Source organism: Acipenser ruthenus, chromosome 26 (genome assembly GCF_902713425.1).
Source record: "Acipenser ruthenus chromosome 26, fAciRut3.2 maternal haplotype, whole genome shotgun sequence".
Classification (NCBI taxonomy): Eukaryota; Metazoa; Chordata; class Actinopteri; order Acipenseriformes; family Acipenseridae; genus Acipenser; species Acipenser ruthenus.
Window position 1 is genome coordinate 7,881,001 of NC_081214.1, and position 20,338 is coordinate 7,901,338.

At 40.8% G+C, this 20,338-nt stretch overlaps 2 protein-coding genes across 5 annotated transcripts in view; one reads left to right on the forward strand and one right to left on the reverse strand.

Moving 5' to 3' along the window:
- The first annotated feature begins 89 nt into the window (after window positions 1-89).
- Window positions 90-16,624, forward strand: LOC131701675 (ion channel TACAN-like). 3 transcript variants are annotated; one of them, XM_059001005.1, is made up of 12 exons: window positions 96-336; window positions 2,675-2,793; window positions 2,873-2,989; window positions 3,626-3,685; window positions 6,271-6,366; window positions 7,721-7,810; window positions 8,178-8,243; window positions 11,335-11,396; window positions 12,006-12,098; window positions 12,572-12,636; window positions 13,859-13,927; window positions 14,677-16,624. In XM_059001005.1, exons 1-12 carry the CDS (start codon window positions 262-264, stop codon window positions 14,773-14,775), a joined length of 1,011 nt encoding a protein of 336 aa, XP_058856988.1. In that variant the 5' UTR covers window positions 96-261; the 3' UTR covers window positions 14,776-16,624. The 3 variants fall into 3 exon arrangements, with proteins under 3 accessions (XP_058856989.1, XP_058856988.1, XP_058856990.1); XM_059001007.1 differs by lacking the exon at window positions 96-336 and adding an exon at window positions 1,314-1,332; XM_059001006.1 differs by lacking the exon at window positions 12,006-12,098 and having other exon boundaries at window positions 90-336.
- Window positions 15,486-20,338, reverse strand: part of LOC117430202 (NADPH--cytochrome P450 reductase-like) — a 33,910-nt gene continuing 29,057 nt past the window's right edge. For both annotated transcript variants that reach the window (XM_034050015.3, XM_034050016.3), the window contains one exon: window positions 15,486-20,026. In XM_034050015.3, the coding sequence (XP_033905906.1) occupies window positions 19,882-20,026 (145 nt within the window). In that variant the 3' untranslated portion in view covers window positions 15,486-19,881. The remainder of the gene's footprint in view (window positions 20,027-20,338) is intronic.

Sequence of the window (20,338 nt, forward strand, 5' to 3'; positions counted from 1 at the left end):
TACGTCATCACATAATTAGCATGGTTTGAAATTCCTAACACGTTGCTGTCTCTCCCCGGTCCACGGAAGCTGGTTTGCGAGCATGAGCACACGTCTCTCTTCACTTCAGCGGGCTTGAAGCCAGCGATTGGTGGGAGGGGACCTACATCCCGAGCTGCGATAGGCCGACAGCATTCAGGGAGGTGTTAGACGAGTGCTCGCTGACATATTATTAGCAGTGCGGGAGAGGAAAGTGCGTTTTCAGAGTTAAAATAAATAAAAATGTCCATGACTTCTAACTTCGCCGACTGTCTCCGGGACTGGGAAGATCTGGAGAAAGACTATCAGCACATCCAGGTGAGGTTGCACTCCGCAGCGGCTGCTTGAATACCGATGATGACAGAGTCACAAACTCATAGATTTAGGATTATGTTTCCTGTATCCATTTGCTTGCTAGGGGTGAAGTAAAAAAAGTTTTAAGAAGTGAAATATGGGCTTCGTTTGTTTGCCATAGCTCGTTTGACCCTTCTGCAGTGCTTAAGTGAAATGTGTGATCCTGGTTTATTGAAAATGACCAGCACAACGATTAATGCTGTCTGTACACAGACACGCCCCTCGCTAAACCATACAGTCTGCTCATAAATTAAACGTAATAGCATAGCGCTTAATGGGAACAGTTTCAAGAGTCGATGTAGCCTATGTGGCAGTTTGTGATTCCTAAAACACTGTATTTTTTGGGACCGGGTTACTCATGTTCAATGTGTATTACGAGTTTGATGCTGCAATCTTGCGTTGCGTCAGGAATGAGCGTAAAGTTGAACCACCCACTTACAGCCCAATGCAAAAATGACAAGAGCATGAATGAGCAGTTACTTTGTTTATCAGTGTGTGTCTGATAATGAAATACCTCGACGCGCCAGTGGTTTTATATGACTTTTTTGAACTAGTATTTGTGTATCTCATTTAAAACTACATTGTACTACAATCAAGGCGAGTTTTATTCTAAAATATGATCAGTGCACATTTGAAAGGTATTCATGGCATGGTTTTCGTTTAGTATTTTATATTGGTTGCCGAACACTCTCACAAAACGTTATTTACGTGTTTAAGCAATGCCCCGCCAAGCCCAGTCGACTGCAATGGTGGCGTTATCTGTTCAGGGATATCAAGATGCTCCTTGACTGGGTAAAAGGAAAGCAGGTCGCTTCTTCTCAAAGTCCGCTCAGTTGCGCCCCGTCACAATGAACTTTGCCCCAAAATATTTGCATGCTTTTTAAAGGGCGGGTTTAGCAGATAGATTTCAAATCCTTCGCTCTCCCAGGGAAGCAGAGCCCACCCTTCTCAGCTGCACAGGTAATCTGCCGCGGTATTGATTTGATCAGCTTGATCAGGGATAGGTGGGTTATCCATGAACAATGTGAAAGATAAAACATGCTTAATTGGTTTATGACAGCAACAGGAAGGGTGTACAAGACCGTGTGTCATATTTAAAAGAAGATACAGTGAAACATGTAGAAGTACAATGATTTGACAAACACACGTTTGTTAAGGAATTGTATTTATTAGTTTAGTTTCTTCACTTTGTGCCTGCAGGCAGAGCCAACACAGGCACTAATACAAAGAGAGGCCTAAACAAACCACTCAATAAAATAATAATACAACAATAAAATAATTCCAAACAACACTGTACATCCAGAAATAACACACACACACACACACACTATAGATAGATAGATAGATACCGTATATACAGAATACATATATACACACATGTGCATATATATATATATATATATATATATATATATATATATATATATAATGTGTGTGTGTTTCTCCCTTCAGTGTAATGGGCACTTGTTCATTTCATATGTCATGTGGGGACTGCAGATTAATACATCAACACAGCTTTGTATTTCCAGGAATACAAAAGGATATAAATCCAAGAGCTCTGAAAATACTGCTGTTCAGTTGTAGTGCTGGAATTACACAGCGTACTAATATTGAGAGCCTGTGGTTGATCTAGCCTGTGTTACACATGTCTGACAGGAAACTAGAGCAGCTCCTGAATGCAGGGTCAGGTTCTTTAAGGTGAGTAATTACAATAAGGAGCACTCGAATGAGTTAAAGGGCAGGACAATACGAATGGAAGTGGAATTTGAAGCTACTAACAACGTACTTCAATGAAATTTACCTGCAAATTTGACATGTTGAAAGAGCACAATATCACACAATTTCTCAAGTCCAAAAAAAAAAGCTGTTCGACTGAGCAATAGAAAAAGAACTGATTAAAACTTCAATGTTAGAGAAACACAACTTGTTCAGAAGGATTACTGAAAAGCATAAAAAGTTAAATGAATAAAAACAACATTTATTTCTGCCCGTCTTGCTTTGTAGAAAGAAAAGTAAAGCGTGCTTTCACTTTCAACACAGCTGAAGAAGAGCCTTCTTCCGAAACATCCTGAAATAAAAACATTTGGAATCGTTGAAACACCCTTAACTTTTTATCATGTTCAGTCATCGTTCTGAACAAGTTCTGTTGCTCTAATAGCGACGTTTTAATTAGTTCTTTATATAAATATATATAATGTTTAATATATTAGTAGCTGTATTTCCATGTTGTGTGTGACTGTGCAGTTTAAAACCCCAGCTGGTTTCACTGTGTCACAGCTCGTTGTGTCTGCTGTTCTTGCAGGAGACTCAGCGTCTGTACAGAGAGAAGCTGGATGAGGTGGCCCGGCTTCAGACCAGCTGCTCCGGGGCCATCTCGAGACAGAAGAAGCAGCTCCGCCAGCTCTCACAAGCGCTCCGCACGTAAATATCACTTCTGTCTGAGCTTTCTGAGACTACTGCTGCATTTCTGTCTGCCTCACTGTCATTTTATGTCCTCTAGATACAAGGATTCGGCCAGTGGAGCAGAGGTCTGCGCCATCGACGAGATACAAGCCCAAATAAATAACCGACCGAACACCTTCTTCGAAATGGAGGCCTTCCTACCGAAGAAAAATGGGTAAGAGAACCGAACCGAACCCAGTCCGAGGGAAATATCAGAGTTATCCAAACGAAAGGGCTGCTTAGGTCAGGGAGGGCCAACGCTGGCCCTTCCACTCCTGGTCTTTGTTCCAACCCTGTTCTAAATTGTTTAATTGAACCAACTTAGTCCTTAGTAGTTCATTAGCTAATGTTACCTGTTAAACCTGGAGTGGAATGGCCCTCCAGGACCGAGACTGGACAACCCTGGTTTAGATTCACATTGGATAATTCTCAGTTTGAGTCATCACATCCCTGTGCCGTTTAAAAAGTACTAACACCCCTATGGACGCACTAGAGCTCCAAGAGTCATGTTTTACTTGATTGAAGTTTTTAAAATACGATGACAACGCTAACCCTGGCCAGGACTTTAAGCACGGCACAGAGATCAGGACCAGCATTCAGAGGAAACAGGCCTAGGGCAGAGGGTAGGAGACTCTTCTTTACACAGCGTTGCATGGAATGGATTACCAATCCAGTCCTTTAAGATCTGACTTGACAAAGTTTTGCCATCAGTCGGCTGCTAGGAAGCGGACACACTGATGTGCCAGTGGACCTCCCCTCCTTTTGAAATGTGCTCACATGGTTTTACATCTTCTGGTCTTCTCCCGTTCAGGTTGTACCTCCGTCTGGTTTTGGGGAATGTGAATGTGACTCTACTCAGCAAACAGGCTAAGTACTGAATTTAAATTGTTCTTCCTGTGAAGTGTTCAAAGCTTTTTAATATGTAAGTTATAACTGCATTAATAAAGTAATGTTAAATGCTTAAAGCCAGTTTCTGTGAGTACAGATATAAAAGCAATTAGGAATATGATGAAAATATATCTCTGCGCAACACAGGAGACAGCAAAGGCAAATGGGTTTGTATTCAAACAGTTATTGCACTTGAGAAGGTACAGGGATTGGAAAACTGACAGATCGATAAAACTATTCAAAATTGCTATTGACAAGACAATGATCAAGACTGCTACATATTCGTCAACATGATGTGGAAATTATGAGTGTCTTCTCTGACGGTATTTCAACATACAGTGCCTTGCGAAAGTATTCGGCCCCCTTGAACTTTGCGACCTTTTGCCACATTTCAGGCTTCAAACATAAAGATATGAAACTGTAATTTTTTGTGAAGAATCAACAACAAGTGGGACACAATCATGAAGTGGAACGAAATTTATTGGATATTTCACACTTTTTTAACAAATAAAAAACTGAAAAATTGGGCGTGCAAAATTATTCAGCCCCTTTACTTTCAGTGCAGCAAACTCTCTCCAGAAGTTCAGTGAGGATCTCTGAATGATCCAATGTTGACCTAAATGACTAATGATGATAAATAGAATCCACCTGTGTGTAATCAAGTCTCCGTATAAATGCACCTGCACTGTGATAGTCTCAGAGGTCCGTTTAAAGTGCAGAGAGCATCATGAAGAACAAGGAACACACCAGGCAGGTCCGAGATACTGTTGTGGAGAAGTTTAAAGCCGGATTTGGATACAAAAAGATTTCCCAAGCTTTAAACATCCCAAGGAGCACTGTGCAAGCGATAATATTGAAATGGAAGGAGTATCAGACCACTGCAAATCTACCAAGACCTGGCCGTCCCTCTAAACTTTCAGCTCATACAAGGAGAAGACTGATCAGAGATGCAGCCAAGAGGCCCATGATCACTCTGGATGAACTGCAGAGATCTACAGCTGAGGTGGGAGACTCTGTCCATAGGACAACAATCAGTCGTATACTGCAAAAATCTGGCCTTTATGGAAGAGTGGCAAGAAGAAAGCCATTTCTTAAAGATATCCATAAAAAGTGTCGTTTACAGTTTGCCACAAGCCACCTGGGAGACACACCAAACATGTGGAAGAAGGTGCTCTGGTCAGATGAAACCAAAATCGAACTTTTTGGCAACAATGCAAAACGTTATGTTTGGCGTAAAAGCAACACAGCTCATCACCCTGAACACACCATCCCCACTGTCAAACATGGTGGTGGCAGCATCATGGTTTGGGCCTGCTTTTCTTCAGCAGGGACAGGGAAGATGGTTAAAATTGATGGGAAGATGGATGGAGCCAAATACAGGACCATTCTGGAAGAAAACCTGATGGAGTCTGCAAAAGACCTGAGACTGGGACGGAGATTTGTCTTCCAACAAGACAATGATCCAAAACATAAAGCAAAATCTACAATGGAATGGTTCACAAATAAATATATCCAGGTGTTAGAATGGCCAAGTCAAAGTCCAGACCTGAATCCAATCGAGAATCTGTGGAAAGAACTGAAAACTGCTGTTCACAAATGCTCTCCATCCAACCTCACTGAGCTCGAGCTGTTTTGCAAGGAGGAATGGGCAAAAATTTCAGTCTCTCGATGTGCAAAACTGATAGAGACATACCCCAAGCGACTTACAGCTGTAATCGCAGCAAAAGGTGGCGCTACAAAGTATTAACTTAAGGGGGCTGAATAATTTTGCACGCCCAATTTTTCAGTTTTTTATTTGTTAAAAAAGTTTGAAATATCCAATAAATTTCGTTCCACTTCATGATTGTGTCCCACTTGTTGTTGATTCTTCACAAAAAATTACAGTTTCATATCTTTATGTTTGAAGCCTGAAATGTGGCAAAAGGTCGCAAAGTTCAAGGGGGCCGAATACTTTCGCAAGGCACTGTATATGATAATAAATCCTACATACCAGGCTTCTCCAGTGCCTTCGAAATGGACTCCCATATATTATCCTTCATCTCTGTATGTTTATAATTGCGAAGATCTTTGTCATAAAGCTTTGGGTATTTTTTCCTGTCATTTTGGATACTGCTTCACCTTGGTGGGCACCGTGCATTGAAGCTCTTCTTCTTCGCTTAATTCCGTAGTTGTCACACGAAGAAATTGCAAAAAATAGGATTCAGTCTTATTTATTTTGTGTTGCCTCCGCATCAGTTGGAGTGTGAAAGATACTTATCAGAAGTATAGGTTCTATTCATTTTGTCTCATTGCGTCTGGTGTGTAGTGGCCTTTAACAAGTTCAGAACAGAATGTAGGAAGCACCTTTTTCACATAGAGTTATGAAACCTGGTGAGGTATCTAAAACGCTAGAAAAAAAAAAAGCTTCTGTCCTAATAAAATCCCTTATTAGGGGAAATGGTGTACTTGGAAGGGATGAGCTGTGATGGCCTGAGCCGCCTCTTGTCCCTCCCAGTATTGCGGAAGTTCTCATGTTCTGTTGTAATTGATTGCAAGACTGCATTCTAACAGCCAGGCACTCTCTCACAGGTTTGCCTACAAGGATGAGTACGAGAAGTTTAAACTCTGCCTCACCATCATCATCCTGGTGTTCTCCTTCTCACTGCGTTTCCTCATGAGCACCAGGTAAGAGACAGCGCTTAGGAGAGCAGAATCCAGCTCCCCTACTGTGCAGTCCTCTGTGCAGGGCGGTCCATAGGCCATACTGATCTACACGCTGTGCAGGGCGGTCCATAGTCAATACTGATCTACACGCTGTGCAGGGCGGTCCATAGTCAATACTGATCTACACTGTGCAGGGCCGTACGTATTCAATACTAATCTACACACTGTACAAGGCCGTACATATTCAATACTGATCTCCACGCTGTGCAGGGCGGTCCATAGTCAATACTGATCTACACGCTGTGCAGGGTGGTCCGTAGTCAATACTGATCTACACACTGTACAGGGCCGTACGTATTCAATACTAATCTACACACCGTACAGGGCCGTACGTATTCAATACTGATCTACATGCCATGCAGGGCGGTCCATAGTCAATACTGATCTACACGCTGTGCAGGGTGGTCCATAGTCAATACTGATCTACATGCCATGCAGGGCGGTCCATATTCAATACTGAGCTACACGCTGTGCAGGGCGGTCCATAGTCAATACTGATCTACATGCCATGCAGGGCGGTCCATATTCAATACTGATCTACATGCCATGCAGGGCGGTCCATAGTCAATACTGATCTACATGCCATGCAGGGCGGTCCATAGTCAATACTGATCTACATGCCATGCAGGGCGGTCCATAGTCAATACTGATCTACACCCTGTGCAGGGCGGTCCATAGTCAATACTGATCTACATGCCATGCAGGGCGGTCCATATTCAATACTGATCTACATGCCATGCAGGGCGGTCCATAGTCAATACTGATCTACATGCCATGCAGGGCGGTCCATAGTCAATACTGATCTACACACTGTGCAGGGCAGTCCATTGTCAATACTGATCTACAGTTCACTGTTCAAGGTGTTTCTTATTCAGTACTGATCTACAGTTCATTGTGCAAGGTTTTTCTTATTCAATACTGATTCTGAGTGTTTTAGTATGGCAGCAGTATGCAGTTGATGCAGAAGAAGGACTCTGTGCACAGGGAAATCTGGGGCTAGTTTCAAAAAGCAGTTCTAGGTAGCAGTCTGCTAAATCCAATTCACTTCCATAAAAATAAAAAATAACACATTTATCCTTTAATCAGATAGACTTTCTGAGTGGATTTCTACTGAACCTTATCATTCGATCTTAAAATATTGTTTTTTTGAACAGGTAACAAATAAGATAGCTGGCTAGCTAGCAGCCTGCTAAGTGGTGGCAGTGCTTTATGAAACTGGCCCCTGCTTAATAGAATCCCTGCATATTGTAATCAGTCCGTCACTGCTTGCAAAGTGCTTGTCGGTTTAGTGTCCCCTGTGCTTTGTGTTTCTCAGAGCGCTCGATGCTGCCTTCAGCTTCCTGCTGGTGTGGTATTACTGCACCCTCACTGTGAGAGAGAGCATCCTCATCAGCAATGGGTCCAGGTGAGTCCACGGCTACAGCTGGTCACTCTTGAGTTTTTTTTAATGAGTTGGAAAAGACTGTAATGACAGTCTGTAGTCTTAGGTAGAAGCACAGTCAAAATGCAGTGATTTGAAATGAGCAGTATGTTTGAGTCGAAAACTATTGAAGCCGTGTCTTAGTGCTGCTGCTGTGATTTATTCTCCTAGGCTCTTTGCCTAAATATAATTGGGAGAAAAATGGGGTAAAAATTAAAAAAAAAAAGAAAAAATGTATTGCTAATCTGTGTTGTGTGTCTCTGTCTGTCTTGTGTGTGTGTGTGTGTCTGTCTGTCTGTCTGTCTTGTGTGTGTGTGTGTGTGTGTGTGTGCCTGTTTGGTTTATATTGCAGGATCAAGGGCTGGTGGGTGGTCCATCATTATGTTTCTGCTTTCCTGTCGGGAGTCATGCTGACCTGGTGAGTGAATGCACATCCATCCTCTTTCAATTCTCTTTTCATTTAGCAGAGTGTGAATTTAGGTTACAGTCAGGTTATAAAATATGTTGGTGTGTTCTAACCTGTCCTCCCTGTCATATTCAGCCTTGCCAGATTATCACAAATCTATGTTTCTAAATGTTCAGTGGCTTCCTCTAATGAAGTTGAGAGTGTATTTCTCACGACTGTTTGCTGTGTCAGGCCCACGAGTGAAGAGAGTCTGGACTCTCACACAAAGAGTGCAAGAGAAAGTACTCTCAGCTTGATTAGAGGCAGCCACCCAAAAACACTGATAAGCATATTATCAGTCATTAACTGTAAATACAAAACTGATATTAGCACATTGAATCTGTTTCTATAGAAGCTATTGTGGTTTAAACGTTCAGAATGCTTTGTCATTGACACACTGAGTGCAGATCTACACACTCAGTGATATTATACATTGTGAGTGCAGATCTACACACTCAGTGATATTATACATTGTGAGTGCAGATCTACACTCTCAGTGATATTATACATTGTGAGTGCAGATCCACACTCTCAGTGATATTATACATTGTGAGTGCAGATCCACACTCTCAGTGATATTATACATTGTGAGTGCAGATCCACACTCTCAGTGATATTGTACATTGTGAGTGCAGATCTACACTCTCTGTGATATTATACATTGTGAGTGCAGATCTAAACTCTCTGTGATATTATACATTGTGAGTGCAGATCCACACTCTCAGTGATATTGTACATTGTGAGTGCAGATCTACACTCTCTGTGATATTATACATTGTGAGTGCAGATCTAAACTCTCTGTGATATTATACATTGTGAGTGCAGATCCACACTCTCGGTGATATTATACATTGTGAGTGCAGATCCACACTCTCAGTGATATTATACATTGTGAGTGCAGATCCACACTCTCAGTGATATTATACATTGTGAGTGCAGATCCACACTCTCAGTGATATTATACATTGTGAGTGCAGATCCACACTCTCAGTGATATTATACATTGTGAGTGCAGATCCACACTCTCAGTGATATTATACATTGTGAGTGCAGAACCACACTCTCAGTGATATTATACATTGTGAGTGCAGATCCACACTCTGTGATATTATACATTGTGAGTGCAGATCCACACTCTCAGTGATATTGTACATTGTGAGTGCAGATCTACACTCTCTGTGATATTATACATTGTGAGTGCAGATCTAAACTCTCTGTGATATTATACATTGTGAGTGCAGATCTACACTCTGTGATATTATACATTGTGAGTGCAGATCTACACTCTCGGTGATATTATACATTGTGAGTGCAGATCTACACTCTCGGTGATATTATACATTGTGAGTGCAGATCCACACTCTCAGTGATATTATACATTGTGAGTGCAGATCTACACTCTCGGTGATATTATACATTGTGAGTGCAGATCCACACTCTCAGTGATATTATACATTGTGAGTGCAGATCCACACTCTGTGATATTATACATTGTGAGTGCAGATCCACACTCTCAGTGATATTATACATTGTGAGTGCAGATCCACACTCTCAGTGATATTATACATTGTGAGTGCAGATCCACACTCTCAGTGATATTATACATTGTGAGTGCAGATCCACACTCTGTGATATTATACATTGTGAGTGCAGATCCACACTCTCAGTGATATTATACATTGTGAGTGCAGATCCACACTCTCGGTGATATTATACATTGTGAGTGCAGATCCACACTCTCAGTGATATTATACATTGTGAGTGCAGATCCACACTCTCAGTGATATTATACATTGTGAGTGCAGATCCACACTCTGTGATATTATACATTGTGAGTGCAGATCCACACTCTCAGTGATATTGTACATTGTGAGTGCAGATCTACACTCTCTGTGATATTATACATTGTGAGTACAGATCTAAACTCTCTGTGATATTATACATTGTGAGTGCAGATCTACACTCTGTGATATTATACATTGTGAGTGCAGATCCACACTCTGTGATATTATACATTGTGAGTGCAGATCCACACTCTCAGTGATATTATACATTGTGAGTGCAGATCCACACTCTCGGTGATATTATACATTGTGAGTGCAGATCCACACTCTCTGTGATATTATACATTGTGAGTGCAGATCCACACTCTCGGTGATATTATACATTGTGAGTGCAGATCTACACTCTCGGTGATATTATACATTGTGAGTGCAGATCTACACACTCTGTGATATTATACATTGTGAGTGCAGATCCACACTCTCGGTGATATTATACATTGTGAGTGCAGATCCACACTCGGAGGCTGTGTGGTCCAGTGGTTAAAGAAATGGACTTGTAAGCAGGAGGTCCCCGGTTCAAATCCCACCTCAGCCACTGATTCATTGTGTGACCCTGAGCAAGTCACTTAACCTCCTTGTGCTCCGTCTTTCGGGTGAGACGTAGTTGTAAGTGACTCTGCAGCTGATGCATCGTTCACACACCCTAGTCTCTGTAAGTCGCCTTGGATAAAGGCGTTTGCTAAATAAACAAATAAATAAACAAATAAACAAACTCTCGGTGATATTATACGTTGTGAGTGCAGATCTACACTCTGTGATATTATACATTGTGAGTGCAGATCCACACTCTGTGATATTATACATTGTGAGTGCAGATCCACACTCTCAGTGATATTATACATTGTGAGTGCAGATCCACACTCTCAGTGATATTAGAAGTGTAGCTGCTGCTAACAGGTTTCCATCAGGACGTGACTCGTAATATAAGATACAGTTATGCGTGGGTGAACACACAGCAGGCTCTTGTTCTGTGGGAGAGTTGAAGCAGAAGGCAGATCAAACCAAAAATGCAGGTAAAAGCAGAATGATTTAACATTACAAGCGTGCTATGGATTATTTGGGGTCAGTTGAGCATACGAATTACAAATCTATAGCTATGTAAGAAATCGAAGTTCTTTGCACTTCTTCTCATAATTTCCAATCACCATGTCGTGAATGAGTTTTTTGAAGAGCTCTAGACTGCACGCAGACTGACTGTGTGCTGCTTTCCTATCTCCCAGGCCCAACGGGACATTTTACCAGCAGTTCAGGAATCCCTACCTTGCCTATTGCTTATACCAAAGTAAGTAACACAAAAAGCAGAGCGATGCCTCTATGAAGATCATTAAACAATATTACTGTGAAGTTTTAAAACCCTTCTCTTCTCTCTCATTAGAATCCTTCCTTTCAAGTCCCTAGTTTTCCAGACGTTATTTTCACAAGGCAGGTCTTTGCTGGCCCATTCAGACTTGCAAAGCAGGATATCTGGATTCTTTATTTAAAACAGTAGCGTATCCAGTTTGACTGCAGTACCTTGCCGTAGAGATATGATAAAGGTGCAGTGCCTCCTATGATTTGATAAGAATTGATAAATGTTTTTACACTTACTAAGAACATAACTCGACCAGAAGGCCGTTCCGACAGAATGAGATTTGTAGGGAATCCTAGTGTAAAGTGTTCTTCACACACTGACATTAAAACAAAAGATTCCCTTTTCCCATTTGTTTGCATGCCTGTTTAGGGTATGTAAACAAACTGGACTGCAAACAAAGCCTTCAAAGTGCAGAACAGTGCACAGAAGTGAAAACTGCAGGAAGCAAGTGAACCCAGGCCAGGAATTGTATTTTACAATGGCAATGAACACGAGTGTGGGACCCTGCAGAGAGCAGCATGTGCAGTTTCTTTGTTGCAGGTTTTGTGCAGTTCCTGCAGTACTACTATCAGAGTGGCTGTCTGTACAGACTGAGAGCTCTGGGGCAGAGGCACAACATGGACCTGACTGTGGGTGAGTCCTTCAACACTGCAGCTTGCGATACTGTAGCTATGAAACTTCACTGGCCTCATGTATTGTAAATGCATCAGTGAGAAACTCCCAAGGGTCTATATTACACCTGAGTGTAACCATGAACCTGTCCCCCTGCAACACCGAAATACAACAGTGAGAAACTCCCAAGGGTCTATACTACACCTGAGTGTAACCATGAACCTGTCCCCCTGCAACACCGAAATACATCAGTGAGAAATACCACTTCCAATTCTTATCTTGTAGCCGTTTAAGCTCTAATGTACAACATGTATACAAGTAGCCTGGCATCCTGTCTCTCTGATTTCAATCCTTCCCTCCTCAATACTCTCTGGGACAATCAAGCATGACCTTCCCCTTATAATTTGTGAGGAGAAAAATGTAACAAAATCTAGACTTCTCCTCTGTTTCCTCTAAAATGACCTTGACAGCTGCCTTGTTTTGTGTCTCTGCAGAGGGGTTCCAGTCGTGGATGTGGAGAGGCCTCACCTTCCTGCTGCCGTTCCTCTTCTTTGGCCACGTGAGTGCAGGGTCCTCTCCTTCACAGGTGCAGGGAATTGGAATTAAAAAAACAGGAACTGACCCCAACCCTGCCAGGGACCAGCCTAGGAGGAGTAATAGTAATATACAGAATTGAAGCACTGCACTTTGCTGTAGTTAATTCAATGATTCCACATACACAGGTCTCAAATGTGTTTCAAAAGAAATACATCAGATCTGCACAGCCACCCCTCAGTATACAGCGCCTCGCTACACTGTGATTCAGTTACGTTGTGGTTCCGGGGTTGTCTCCCTCTTTCGACACGCTTTAAAATGTTACCACAAGAAAGTAACTGAGCATGCTCTGAATATTCGTTACGCCATCTGACTGTCGTTTAACATTTAGCTGCCTGGAGCGTAAAGCAAAGAAATGTACCGTTTACTGGCTGTGTACTTACATGTATGCAGAACGAAAATGTCAAAACTGTCTTGAAGAAAAGCTGAAAGCTGTTGAGTGAGTGACAAGTGAAGCTGAACAAGTGGAGCGGATCGTGACTTGAGCTGGCGAGTCACAATGTGATGCGGATCTGTCACGACATACACGTGAAAAAAAAAAAAAAACAAGCAGAGAAAAGGGACGGATTACTTTCCAAATTCAACTGTGTCTGTAGGCTACGTTACTGTAGTTAACAACAAAAGCAAGTCTGTGATTCTTTTATAATGTTTGATTTTATCATTTGCCCTGCACATACGGTATTTGCTCAGTTTTTCACTAAATCTGTAAAGCAATAAAGAAACTGCATATTACAGTTACATTATTTGTTAGCTTATTTTTTCCAAGGTGCGTCTGGTATATCGCTGCCCTCATTCTATAGAGGATGTATACTGGACCCTGACAGATAAACCAAGGGGCTGGGGTACTTCAGTTAAAATGTGATCTCTGGTACCAAGTTAAAGAAATCTCTTGTTTGCAAGCTTTCTTTCAGGTAGTCTTGTACTTCCTTGATCACCACAATGCCCTCCCCTAATAAGTGACATGCTTTGCAATCCGCTTTGATCCTGAAGACATTACTAAACAATAAGGCAAGCAGACTGGGAACTTTCTTTTAACTTGTGTAGTACCAGATCCGTGTTGTTTGTGCGTTTCCTTCCAAACTGCACATTCCAGACCAGTAAGGGAATGGAAGTGCGCACCATGGAATATTTCTGCAATGATCCTGTAGCCACAGCCACATTCAAACCAGATTTCTTCCTTGTTTCAGTTTTGGCAGCTCTATAATGGACTACTTCTGTTTCAACTGACTCGGCACCCAGACTGTAAGGAATGGCAGGTTAGTACTTTTTTCCTTCTGCACTTCCACTCTTATAAGAAAACGTATAAGAAACTGCGTTAACCTTGATGCATGTAACATAACATTACCCTAAAGCTAAACCCCACCCCACTTCTCACTTAGAATGGAAAATGTGAGATCTGTTAAGTCATGCCAATACATATTTGGTAACATTTAGTGGAGTTGTTGGCTTTGTGTACTTTACTCACTGTTGTAATTGTAATCTCACATCAAATATTTTCAATGTTTTGACTTCTCTGGACGCAAAACTCCCACTGAATCAAGACGTATCAGACCACAAACAATACCAGTTTGGGTACATTGACAAATGATACTGAGAAACGTTCCATTGAAACACTTCTTCTGAGCAGAATGTTATTGCAGTGGTGAACGGCAGCCACTGGTCACATTCCAGCGAATAATATGGAATCAATCCTCAGAATTCCCAGGTCAATAGTGACGAGGATGTTGTGTGTTTGTTGGTTTGCTGTGTTTTGTGGTGAGGAACACATCAGTGGCTTGGGAGTGTGGGAGATGCAATTGCATTATTGTGAGGACATTTCAGGATCTACATCTATGAACAATACAGAAGATACAATCTATAGCAACAATGTTTATTAAGGATGTCTCCAGGAGGAAAAAGTAGACTGCAAAATAAACACAACAGCAAGGAACCTGGTGTTCCACTCCTAACTCATCTCTCGCTGACTTGACTCTCCTGTCTCTGACCTGCCTCTCCTTGCCCCCAGGTCCTCATGTGCGGCCTCTCCTTTATGGTCCTCTTCCTGGGGAACTTCTGCACCACGCTGGCGGTCGTCAAACAGAAGTTCCAGAGCAAGAAGAAATGAGAGAGGGGCAGCAAAGACCATTCAGACTTTATTGACTGATTCAGCAGAGGCTATGTCTACTTCTCAGACTACATGACTGATTATATGTAACAGATTGAATGCAATGCACACTGCTCTGTGCACCTTTGATATGTATATGGTTTGGATATGTTGACTAATGACTCTTGTTTTAGATAATTAATGTGATCTCACTACTTTCTCAATTGCACTGTTTGGAAATCAGCATTGAACATCATTCAAATTCTTAAAAACAAAAAACCCCATGGACATCACCTCATCCAGTTTAATGTCCTGAGTGAAACTAATGGTTTCAGCCCTGCAAGTGCTGTCCTGAGTTACTAAATTATTATTACCACTGCCTCCCCGAATTAAAAGAGCAGTACCAAGTCACGACTACCTGAAGTGAATCTCTTATGTAAAGAGGTCTAAGAGCAACAACTCCAGTTAAGCAGTCACAGGCTATGGTATATTGTAGGGGAGTTGATTCTGTGATGTTGCTCATGTTCTGATAACATTATTTTAAATCCTGTCACAGGTCTGTTCATATCAGAAATCCAATAATTCAGCACTCCACGTTCACTTCCTGTTGTCTCAGATTCCTTTGTTACATGGTCAGGGACAAAGTAGTTAATGTTTTAAAAAAAAAAAAATCATTGGCCACTTGTTTTTAATAATATTTTCTTTTTGTACAAACACAATATTAAACTCAGTTTTATTTATGAAATTAATGTTTTTATTGAAAAGAACATTTATATTGCATATACAATTAGATCAAGCCATGATAGCGAACAAACATAGCACACTGACTAGACAGCATTTAATAACCCTCTTTCCAAGAAGCAAACCAACAAGTTATTTAAGGTTAAAAGAAAAGACGCTGGTACACCTAGTTTCTGTTGAGCTCATGTGAAGTGTTGAGGCAAACCAAGAGAAAAGAAACCCTGTAGGATATTCCTTTATTAATGTATAAGAGTGGTGCAGTATGGTAAGTTATGTAAAAAAAAAATTTTTTCCTCTACGAGAATATGGTGCATATGAGTGACAAAGCACCACTCTGGTCAATTCCAGTTCAACTAAGACTAGATTTGCTTAATGCATCCAAAAACCAGAACAAAGAAACACAGGCGCTTATGTCCCCAAGTATTGTTTTATAAAATGTCTACAGTACTGTAGTTGTTAGTAAAGTGAAAAAAAACTAGAGAAAGTGCAGGGTAAATCATCGCTATTTCTTAAACCGTACCACAGTTACATTTTCAGAAGTGCAAAACACACAAGACACTACAGTAGTTTAACTCTAGAATCACGGCTCTCCCTCTTGCTGTGTACTTCGTACATGTGTGCCTGCAGTTATACCTGAAGCACCCTCCGCATTGACCCTCTGTGACCCGCATATTCTTCTGCACTAAGTTTACATGTCGCTCTCTGCAAAGACTCAAATTATACTGTGTTTAAAATAGGGCTAATGACCCTTGTTAAAGTGGTCAATTCAGTCTCCGATCATGTAGAAAGATACTGGCACCCTGCTCAGTTGTCGATAGCTGTGATCAACCGTATGAGCATGTCTGTTTTTAGGTATGCCCCTCAACACCATCAAAAATGAACTGCATAAGTGTATGATCCAAGGTGTGGCTAAAGTATCTTTATTAGGTTATATTAACTGTGTAACATCAACAGGTTTTGGTTTTTTTTAAACATAAAAAGGAATGTTGCACTCAGACAAGAAACAGTACATCCAACTTGCTGCAAACTCCAAGCATTCTGTATCCTCAGAACAAACACTTGGTAACTCAATACGCTCCCACAGTGCATGGCATCACAGTAAAACAGGCCAATTGAAAAAAAAAAAAAAGGTACAGAATTGGATCTACATTACCATAAGATTCTAGTTGCATTGTATATTTCAGGCTACTGCCAGCAGTTTCTTAGTTGTTAAAAGCTTTACATAACTTTGTAGAGAGGTTAGATCCACAACAAACAGAAGTTAGGAAACAAAGAAATGTAAGTTTCATGCTGTACGCAGGGACATTCCAGTTTCATGATTTAATGGCGTAAAAAGAGAAAAAAGAAAAAAAGTTAGCAGTGTTCAAGTTGTATCTAACTTATGTTGAATTAAAACTGCCTGTTTTTACTGCTCGGGTTTACTTAAGTGTAAACATGATTGAAACATATCTTTATAAATGTACTGAGAGGGACATTTGTTTACAGAATATGAAAGTTTTTCTTTGTAACTGGAAATGTACCTTGATCGAATATCTTTACTGCATTCCAATTATGAAAATTACAAGGAAAATGTAATGCCTCGATTCAGAATGAATCTGAATCCTCAAGATTGCTGTACTCTGCATTTTCTTCTCTCCCTGTAAGCAGAGAACCTTTTTAATTTTTGCATCAACAGCCTCACGAGCTGCTTTGCGAATCGGCTAAGCTGCGTATAAAACCATGCCTTGTTTATCAATGTATAAAACCATGCCTTGTTTATCAATGTATAAAACCATGCCTTGTTTATCAATGTATAAAACCATGCCTTGTTTATCAATGTATAAAACCATGCCTTGTTTATCAATGTATAAAACCATGCCTTGTTTATCAATGTAGAATCTGAAAAAACAGAATCCTACGTTCCTCTAGCCCGCAGGGGTGCCCAATCCTGGTCCTGGAGGGCCGGTGTCCCTCCTGGCTTTTGTTCCAGCTGTACACTAAATTGCTTAATTGGACCAATTATTGGACCAGGATTGGGTACCCCTGCTCTAGGGGCAGCATATTGCACATATATGTGTGTGTTATATATATATATATATATATATATATATATATATATATATATATATATATCTCTTTTTAGATAAACCATTTACCATATTCCTTCGAATTTAAAACACACTTTTTAAACCATTGTTTTTCTTCTCAAAAATATCCTGCGTCAGAGTACAGTATAGTGATGTGTGTATTAAAAATCGCCAACAAAAGACGTCACTGCCCGTACACAAGCAACATCATGACAGACTGCCGAGAAAAGACGAACCAAAACGTTACTGCCCGATCTCTAATCATCCACGACATACAGGCAGCCATTTTCAAAGAAGCGTCATTAGCTTCCTGAGGAATTCAAATAGAAGCTTTTAGAATTTCAGCGTTTCTAACAACAGTACCAGCTTGGACAGATCGGAATTGCTGATCAGACCCCCGTATTTTTCAACATGCCAAGCAATACCACAGTTCACAAACTGGGAGAAAAACAGGTGTGAGTAATCACAACTGGAAATGAGAAGCAGCACATAACTGTAATGCCCTGTGTGATAGCAGATGACCGCAAACTGCCTCCATAATTGAGGTTGTATCTTTGTAAATGCATATTTATTTGATGTTTTATTTTTTCCTCAAATTGAGGGTGGGAAATTTAGGCTGAGTCTTAAAATCGAGGGTGTCTTAAATTTGAAGGAATACGGCAATTATTGTTTTGCACACCAGAACTCATTTTTTGGTGCTTTTAAAGAGAAAGAGTTGCCTTCTCCCAAAGGCATCTATAAAATAAAACAAGGTAGGAACCTGACTGCACTTTGCACCCCACCTGTCCCTAACCAATCCTGGAAATGCATCATGTTTAGTTTTATTATTATTATTATTTTTATTATTATTATTATTATTATTATTATTATTTGCAGTATATAGTTGCTGGTTTAGTATTCAGAACATACACCTTCAAGCAGCTTTCTTCTAGAGATTTCGCTGCAAACAGCATGCATATCTATAAACTGCATATTAAAAAATATTTTCCGTCTCCGATTTTACACTGGACGTGCATTACTTTAAAAAATTGCAAAATAAAGTAATGGGACTTATTTCTTTATCTTAGGTAAGCTAATATTTCATGACTTTGAATCGCATAACAACCGACTCTTACACTGCTTAACATAAAAGGAGTATAAAAATTAATAGGTTATTTCTTTAAAAGTTCCTAAATGACTGACTTAGCATCGTAAGGTCAAACATGTATCTACTTTTAGGACTGCGAAGTTCTCTGTCACAGCTTAACTTTAAAGGGAGAGACCTTGGGCCACATTACAGACTCCAATTTCATCATGTTTAGAGAAACTGATTATCACAGAACATGTTCTCCTAGCCGTCCTTCAGTTAAAGATATGAAATGCTGTATTACAAAGGCACCCAATCGTGTTCCTTTCCCTAAATGATCTACTTGACTGACAATTTCATCACAGTATCGCTAGTATTTACATGACATGCCACCACCACTCCACAGTAATTATGATCTTAGACAGATTGTCTCAGCCTCTCGGATCCAAGTAGAGCACTCATCATCTTATTGCAGATGAAGACTGTTGAGCAGCCTAAAGTCTAAGTACCCAGACAAGATCCAGTACAAAAAAAGCTGTAAATGAACACAAGTCACATGTCAACAGCTGTTCAGTTAACAGCAACAACACCCACCACAGCAGGGCACAGACCCGCTCTCTTCTAAACAGTCCTCACCCTTAACTGTACCTGCAGGTAAAGCCTTATACAGGGTCACCACCCTAACAACAAGCAGCCTCTTTCCACACCTTCCCCGTTCCTTCCCCAGGCTTTGTTTTACAGAATTTACCTGTAGGCAGATTTTTTGCAGAGAGACCAAACGCCACGCCTGAAGCTATAAGTGAGAGTGAGATTGAGATAGTTTGTTTAACTTTGGTAATAGGGAATTTTCCTGTGTCAGTTATACTTTTCCATTGTACCCAATAACTTGTTCTGTAATGTGGCCTCAGAAGTCACTGTAAAATGTAGTCCTGTTCACACCAGGATTCGATCAGTTTTGCTGTTTTGAGACAACGCCTGGCTTATTTATTATGACCCTGCCAGTAATATGGGCACATTTGTTATACAGCGCTTACAGGTCTCGACTATGGCAGTCAACAAAATTATCAGTAAGATTTAATTTCTGTAAAAAAAAAAAAAAAAAACCAAAAGGCAATCTAGGAATAGGAAAATAAAATAAACCAATCTTGCATTGACGTGTGCAGGTCACCACCCTAACAACAAGCAGCCTCTTTCCACACCTTCCCCGTGCCTTCCCCAGGCTTTGTTTTTGAAAGATTACGTTGGTTCTCCCATTTAGCTCCAAACATCCTGCGAGTAACGTCCCTTGGTCATAAGCTTCTTGACATAGTCCACTGCCTGCGTGTGCGTCATGCTCCCCAACTCGCTCGCAATCTCATAAAACGTGTTCTGCACGTCTCTGGCCATGTTACGGGCATCCCTGAAAAACAAGAGGGGAACAAAATTAAACTGTACGCAGAGATTACAGAGAACGCTCACACGCTTGCATTTGCGTGAGGTAGTGTGCGCGACACTACAATGTGTCAGCGAGTTGGTTAATGTAAATTACACTTGATATTATTTGAAAGACGTTATTGCAGTGAGAGTAACCTCTGTCTCTGCTTCTAAACTCCTCTTGTTGAGATTACCTCATGGGGCCAGTACTCGTTTCTAACTCCAAGTTATTGCAGTCAGACCTACGTCTTCTCATCAACTTAATCTAGCTTTTTATAATCACAATTGTGAAAATGAC

Bases quoted from the DNA above. Each gene is read 5' to 3' on its own strand.
- LOC131701675 (XM_059001005.1), top strand. From the start codon at position 262: ATGTCCATGACTTCTAACTTCGCCGACTGTCTCCGGGACTGGGAAGAT. The intron at 6,367-7,720 runs GTAAGAGACAGC...TGTGTTTCTCAG, and splicing joins CGTTTCCTCATGAGCACCAG to AGCGCTCGATGCTGCCTTCA. The intron at 13,928-14,676 runs GTTAGTACTTTT...CCTTGCCCCCAG, and splicing joins CAGACTGTAAGGAATGGCAG to GTCCTCATGTGCGGCCTCTC.